Here is a 7718-nt window from a genome sequence, read left to right as displayed (position 1 = left end):
AACTCAGAATTCCGGAGAAAAATGTTGAAAAAATGATCAATTTTTCCCACTTCGAGGTCGGTTGACTATAAAAAAAAGGGCAACTTTCTCGCTCAGCGCCCAAAATACAGTTTTCTCCTTCACGTTTAGAGGTGCTGACTAAAAAAAAGGAAAAAAGGCCAACTTTCCGATTCAGCTCCCGAAATACCCGCCGCAGCGTACTTCGGTGCTGATTTACGGTGCCTCAGTCCAATTTGACAGTAAATTTGACCATTTCAAAACCCTGAAAAAGGTGGACAAATCCTCCTAAAGGAGGACGTATGGTAACCCTACTGGAACCTGAACAGTCAACACAATGACTTGAACTCGGACTCGAGTCGTAACACCATGACTCGGACTTGACCGTCTGCCCGATGAATTGGACTCGGACTTGACTCGGTGATGAATTGAAAATGACTCGACTTGACTCGAGTCAAAACTTTGAAAGGTAGATTAACTTGTGACTCGGAGCCTTGTGACTTGGTTACAACTCAGGATTTGAGTACTCCAAAAAGAAGCAGGCCAACTACGCCCCAGATCACCACCACGTATTTTGTCGTGTTCTGTCCGAGTAAGTTTGCACTAGGGATTGTTGATTGTGAGCATAAAGGCAGAGGCATTGGCATTCGATCGATAATGTCTGGTTTTAGATTTAAAGGGGCATTGCGCTCTAAATATGGTGTGGTATCAAATTAAAGATAAAATCGGGAAAAATTTTTTCACCACAATCAATTTCTTCAGAAAGCCACCGTAATCGAATTGCAGCTAAACGAAAATTCCCATTATCTCCATTCCGATCCACTGTAATAAATATAATTATGTGGTAGCGCGGCTGCCAGTCTCCCGTGCTTAATCGCTGGCACGATATCTTCACTTGCTCTTGCTCGGTGCGAACTTCTTATTCGCAACGGGTTAAGCAGTGGAGACAGAACGGATTGGCCTCAAAATGAATATGTCTCATCGGCCCAAACTCGCTCGTTACACACCCCTGCACTAGTTCATTCTAACGGTCTTTGACGATGTTTTCCAGAGAAACCAATCGGAGAAATCTTATCATGAATCCAAACCAACTTGTGTAATACAAAGGTCGACACGTTCTCATGATCAAACCATATTTTCTGCGCGTCTCGCCGTATTGGCTATAGTACCCAACACAGTGACCATGGATATGTAAAAACTATCCACAGGATTTTTTGCAATAGATTCGACAAATATTATAACAGATCGATCGGGTACCGCGTCGCCCCAAAATTATATTCTTTGCGACCCCTACTTTAATAACCCCTGAAGGCGTAAAAATGTGCGTTACAGTAACTGGCAAATGTTTGTATTTACTACTATCCTCGTGCGTCGCGCTAATCGAACTGTTAGTACAAAAAACATAATGATTGGAAAGAAAGCAGAAAGTCAAGTTGACGTCATTTTTCCAGCGTGTTGCCGGCTCAGACGTGCTGATACACTGTATATCTGCCACAATCACAACGCCGACTTTCGAACCATGGCTCTTGATTACGTAATAATGATAGTGCAGAAATATCTTGGTTGTAATGACTCGACTCGAGTCGCGATTCACTCGCGTATTGACTCGACTTGAACTCGAGTAATCGTTCGTGACTCGAAACTAGGACGGCCAAGGCAGACATTTCATTGTAAGTTCGAAGAATAGTAAGGAGTAAACTACCACATTATTGGTATTTCGTCTATCAGTCCTGATACTTGGAAAATAGGGCCAGAAACTGTTAAAACAGAGGAAAATTACTATATTACGAATGCGAGCTATTCTATATCACTCGAGCAGAGTTGAAAAAGTGGGTTTAACCGGATTGAACTGAAAACTGAACAGTGAACATATTGACTTGGACTCGAGTCGAAACACTATGACTCGGACTCGACCCTCTGCTATACTAGATGACTTGGACTCGGACTTGACTCGGTGGTGAATTGAAAATGACTCGACTTGACTTGAGTCAAAACTATAAAAGTGAGATTGACTTGTGACTCGGAACCTTGTGACATGGTTACAACCCTGACAAATATTAATTCACTACGGCTGGTGAGAAACAAAGTTGTAGAAAATCACCGTACCTTGATGAGGTTCCCCTGGCTTATATGCTCTAATACTTCGACAATTACGCTGTTGAAGATTCATAATGACACTTTAACGTCATGTACCCCCACACTCAAGAAAGCTACTGAGTTATCCCTACAGAATATCGAATACATTGACCACCGTGCATTGGTAGAGAGTACAGTATGTATTTATAGAAAGACGCATAAGCGCACACACTATAAGAAAACTGTCCACGTTTATGTCGGGTCCGGTTTTTATGTCATTATCCACCTATTTCGTCGACTACGTAATGGACATTAACAGGCTCCACTGGCGAACCGAATCCTGAAAAAAGTGAATATTGGTGAGGACTACTCTACACTCATCATGTATGTAGTTACCATGAATTAAGCTAGCCTACATAACCTCAAATAAATATTAAAGTATAGTATGTACAATCACGTATACCATTTCTTCCCCTTGCATGAGAGACATTTGTTGTTGTAGTCCATCTTGGTTTGCACACATACTGGAGCGAGTTCCATGGTGCATATTCCATTTGTTTCCCTTGTCAAACATTTCTGGGAAAATTATGAGCTCTGTAAATCTAAACAGCGGGAATATTGTTGATTTAGAGAGGAATTTTTTTCTCTTTTCCATCATGCGACGGCGAATTGGGAATTCTCATATATGGTGTCAAACAAGAGCCACTTTATATGTAAGACTCCACGGTTTGAAATCACAATGTATGATATAATAACTCACGTGTTTTTGTGGACTCGTCCATCCGACTCTCTCGTCACATGGCCCATCCCAGTAGCGTATTCTGCAAAACAAATTTTCTATCAGATTACTGAATTTAATGTGGTACATATGAACCAGCTTTTCATATCTGATTCTACAGTTACGTTCTCCACAGGACATGATGGAGCGCGCAGTACCACATGCCTAATTGAAATGAGTCGAGGCGGGTGGTAATAGCCTCTCTTTTTCGAGCACCGACATTATGTCTCCCTAATGACGAAGATCCATTTCGCCCCCAGGAAATATCGTTTCAACACTAAGGCCTACTTCCCACCGTGAAATAGCCTACTTGTGGCTTTGTTGGCTATACCGCAACATCGAAAACATATAACAGGAGAGTGCGCATGATCAGGAAACGTCTTCATTGTAGCGGCATTGCAACGAAGCGCGTTGGGTCATAGGCGTGATCAACAAATATTGATTTTGTTATGTGTATAGCTAGCATTATTTTCATTGTGACAGTGTAAAAGATACAAATTTGAATTTGCAATTCTTACTGCACACGATGTCATAATGATTTCTACTCGATTTCGACCAGCCCTATACCTATTATATCAGATGTAATATGGTGTGCTGTATTTTTGTATGTATATGCATACGTTTTCCGATTGTGCACATTTCTAGCGTTCAGTTTTATGGGCAACCTTAACCTATGCGAATGTATAAGAAACTAAATCCCTGTATTAACTCGTTTAGAACGTGGAGGACTTATGGTATCCCGACATGCGACACTTTAGCATGCGTCACTTTGGCATGCGGTTTCACAACTCCAAAACTTTCCCTAACCCTGATATCAACACTTATATTTACCCTATCCCCAAACCTAACCCTAACCCAAACCTTAATATAATTCTAAACCATACCCGACCCTACCCAAAAAGGTAACGCATGCCTAATTGCCCAACAACACGAAAACAATACTCATATTGTTGATACGTGATAGAATGCCTCAGTTTATATTCAGGTTAAATTTCTCTAGCAAAACGGCGAAATGCATGTGCGATCATTTCAAGAGCCGCAATCAAATGCTTAAAGAGCCGTAGTTTGCCCATAATGTCCATTGCCCAGCCCTACTTTAGCCGTTGAGCCGACGATGATTTCTACGGTTCCAGCCACCCTACATCTACGTCGACTATATTGGGAGCAAATCGTCCGAATATAGGCTCGCATTAGATGTTTTCGAAAGTATTTACACAATTATGGCATTGTTATACAACGCTTGAAAAAATAAACAATTTTGTTTTTTATAAAAAGGCATTTTTAAAACACTGTTGAAAACATGTCACGTTAGATTTATATAATGACGTCAAGTTCTCCTAAAATCGTTGCTCCTATACTAGCCATTGACTACACAAGCTTAGGCCTACATTCAATCGTCAATATTCCATCATCATATGTGCGACGTTACCAAGTAAACGTGACATCACTCCAGAGTAATGTTTACTTTCCCACTTACGATTTCCTTCCCGTGCACCCAGCACATAAGTTGCCCTTGTCACCTGAAACAATCGCGCACACCGGGGCAAATTCGCGAGTGCAGAAACCTTGTTGTTCCCTTTCCGAGCATTTCTGAAACATAATTACATCACCGAATGATTACGATGCTGCTACGCTCAAAACGCATCGATAATCTCACGTATTTTGTGAATGTCCTTTTATCGGCCCCTGCAAAACAGAAGTGACCTTATAAGTTTACTAAACGTGCACACACTTTACACAACGACAAAGTGATATTTCTTACATGAACTGCTTAAACAGGTGAAAGCCACGAGCAGAAGTAGCACAAATCTCATGATGCCTCGGTTAGGTTATGCTCTAATACTGGAGAAGTGACGTTATAAGCTTAGACTTATATACCGCTGCAAAGTGAAGGAAACGTCTTAACATCATTCAAATAAAAAAGGAATACAACAGCCCTTATATCAATGTTTGAAACGGAGCATCCCAATTTTACAGCAATACTCAAGCGAATCGGAGTCACAGTAAATATTTTTCACCGTTATGCGGACATTTGTCGACATAGAAGTACACAACATGGCCGTAAGCCGTATATACAGTATACACACTACACAGTGATTCAATGAGCGCAGTTATATTTTGTATGAATGTTTCCATTTGCTCGCAGCTGAATGGAACCATACATTGAGTTATTTGCACTTACTCAATGTGTAATGTACAGTACGTACTGCATGTGTAAGTATTTTATACATGTCTATTTCGAGCTCTTCTCCTATGAGTGACAACCCCATTCACTACGCGGGTACATCATTCATATACTGGTCAAAATGTTTACAAGTCAACATCCAGTATAGAATGACGGTCATTCAACTTCGAGCAAGCGAAGTAAAATTCGATCTGGTAATATTATGCGGCTGTCCACTGTATATAACATATGTACTATACAACTATGCATGCAACACGAAATGAAGCTAATCTGGACTTCTAGCCATAGTAGTGAGATAGGAATATATCATCATTCCTCATTCATCTACTGATCTGACGACACATTGAAAGACTAGGGCTACTCCAAATCGCTTCGACACCTTTATTTATCATTCATTGCATCGAAATATTGTGGTGTTTTGACATGATATATAAAATATATATAAACGGACGATCATCCTAATAAAGTCCACGTAAAGCTAGAGTCGCCGTTACTTCGAAACTACGCATGACTCGCTGTCACGGGTTAGATGCAGTTCTGTGAGTTACGCCTCATAATTATCAGTTTCGCGGTTTCGTGTTTCGTTATGTATGTTAATGTACTTTCGAGACAATAAGCTCTCACAGTGGATAGAGGATTGGTACACTCCTATATTATGAAATGGTTCTGTATTCCTTCAACTTAGTTCAAAATATGCGTTGTTTATCATCATCATATCATCACGAATCGTTGCTCAGCACGCGCACAATTCGAACGAATCATAGCCCACAGGTAAATAAGTGTCATGAACGCACTATAATGCAGGCAGCTTCTAGGGATGGTGTGAACGTGAGGTTCACGTTCGTGTTCTGTGTGTGAACCTCGGAAATTTAGAGGTTCGCGTTCACAACAGAACCTCGGTAGGTTCTGCACTGTGAACCTTTTTGGTAAATTGTAATTTGCACTTAATTATAAGATCTTTGGTTCAAGTTTATTGCATTTCAACTGTGGGTCACTCTATGCATGGCGCTGGCAGCATAAAAAATCAACACTAAACGAGCATGCACCATGACAACCTTAAAAGTTTTACTTGCATTTTTGTTACCAAAAATTTCTCGAAATATCCAGCTTTCCGTTTGTGAATAATTAGTGACTCTCTGCCGTGAGCTTGACCCGCAATCACACAACATCACGAGCGATATACGTAGTCAGCGAATGATGCCTATTGAACCAATCAATTACATTGATATCGTTTTCTGATGTAAAAATCGAGCGGGCGTATGGGGTCAATCTCGACTTCATATCTTTACTGTATCATTAAAACCAAATCCGTGCGATTAAGGTGCTGGCTACTGCTATATAACTTGTTGTTTATGGTATCGGTAGCGAGTATAGAAACCCGTTTTACACTCTGCTCAATATCAATGTAGCAATACTCAGATTCCGAACACATTGTCCGGTCTGGCTAAGACCATTAAGGCGTAAGCTTATATTTCCTGGTAAGTCCTCGTCGAAATTGTTGACAAAACGACGAATGTATTGATTTTATGAGATTATTATATCCTTTGATAACCGCTGTTGATACATTTAGCGACGTTTAAAACGCCAATATGTACTTAAGCAATGCGACATTATGTGGCCCGAGTCTTCGCTAGGCATCGTGTACAATAATATAGGCTATCACTTTATTGAAAGATAGGGTTGGAATTAGCAACATGACGTCACGAGGTTCACGTTCGTGTTCACACAGAACCTTTCAAAAAGGTTCGCGTTCACACGAACCCGAACCTTTCAGAGGTTCACACCATCCCTAGCAGCTTCCGTCACGACTCACGACACCAATGGAAGTGGCATCGAACCCCGGTTATGCCCATTTTGTAGGTGTCGGAGGTTTATTTGGGCTGCCCATCGTCCATCGCCCAGAGTGAAAGTGAGCTGTGAGCACTGACCAGAGCCAAAAAGAGTCGACATCAATAATGAAGATACGGACGTATGAAATACGAGAAAGAGCGTTAGTTGTTGTTTGCGCAGGATTATCCAGAGATATCTAAAACTCCCTGAGGTGACTAAAATGGAGTTGATTGCGGCATTCATGGTGCTTGTCGACTACTATTGGTCATTTGCACCAGGCCAATTATTATTCGTGCTTATTCCGTAGCTGCGGACTTGTAGCACGGCCCGTACATCTAGGCTTTTGTAAGACACCGCTTGCACGGATGATGAGGTGGCAACGAGGAACCTTGATAAACCTCCAACACCTAGGTAGCAATACTGGAGTTGACTAGAACTAGACTCGGACTAGACATCACAACCCATCTCGCCACTCTGAAGGGAAAGTTGGTGAAAAAGTTTAGGACTGACTCCTACCTCATAAAATCATATTGATGGTAATCAAATATCCGCAATGCTCCGTGACTCTGATCATTCCATTTCACAATTACGTTTAAGACGCGCACCATTTCTCAATGCAATACTCGATGTTTTCTGATTCCGCAATGACCGCAGTGCAGGGCCGACCAACCCGTGGCCCGCGAGAAGGTTTCGAGTGGCCGCGAGGTAATTTCCGAAATTAGTAATATAATACAAAATGGATTGCACTGATTGTGAACTTGCAAGGCCAATCAAAAATTTGGTTAGTCTGGCCGCAACACTTGAGATGTGATGACCAAAATATCAGTTCCGGCGCATTAGCAGATCCATGAG

At 41.3% G+C, this 7718-nt stretch overlaps 1 protein-coding gene across 1 annotated transcript in view; it reads right to left on the bottom strand.

The window, feature by feature from the left end:
• Nucleotides 1–2250: 2250 nt before the first annotated feature.
• Nucleotides 2251–7718, bottom strand: part of LOC145442700 (double-headed protease inhibitor, submandibular gland-like) — a 78747-nt gene continuing 73279 nt past the window's right edge. Inside the window, exons 2-7 of the mRNA XM_080320685.1 lie at nucleotides 4614–4733; nucleotides 4509–4537; nucleotides 4329–4441; nucleotides 2834–2894; nucleotides 2537–2649; nucleotides 2251–2413 (exon numbers count right to left, since the gene is read on the bottom strand). Of these exons, the coding sequence (XP_080176811.1) occupies nucleotides 2386–2413; nucleotides 2537–2649; nucleotides 2834–2894; nucleotides 4329–4441; nucleotides 4509–4537; nucleotides 4614–4665 (396 nt within the window). The 5' untranslated portion in view covers nucleotides 4666–4733 and the 3' untranslated portion in view covers nucleotides 2251–2385. The remainder of the gene's footprint in view (nucleotides 2414–2536; nucleotides 2650–2833; nucleotides 2895–4328; nucleotides 4442–4508; nucleotides 4538–4613; nucleotides 4734–7718) is intronic.

This window comes from Botryllus schlosseri, chromosome 7, assembly GCF_051294905.1.
Source record: "Botryllus schlosseri isolate E-star chromosome 7, Bs_hap1, whole genome shotgun sequence".
Lineage (NCBI taxonomy): Eukaryota > Metazoa > Chordata > Ascidiacea > Stolidobranchia > Styelidae > Botryllus > Botryllus schlosseri.
Note: the sequence above shows the minus strand (reverse complement) of the source record. Positions and strands in the feature narration are given on the sequence as shown.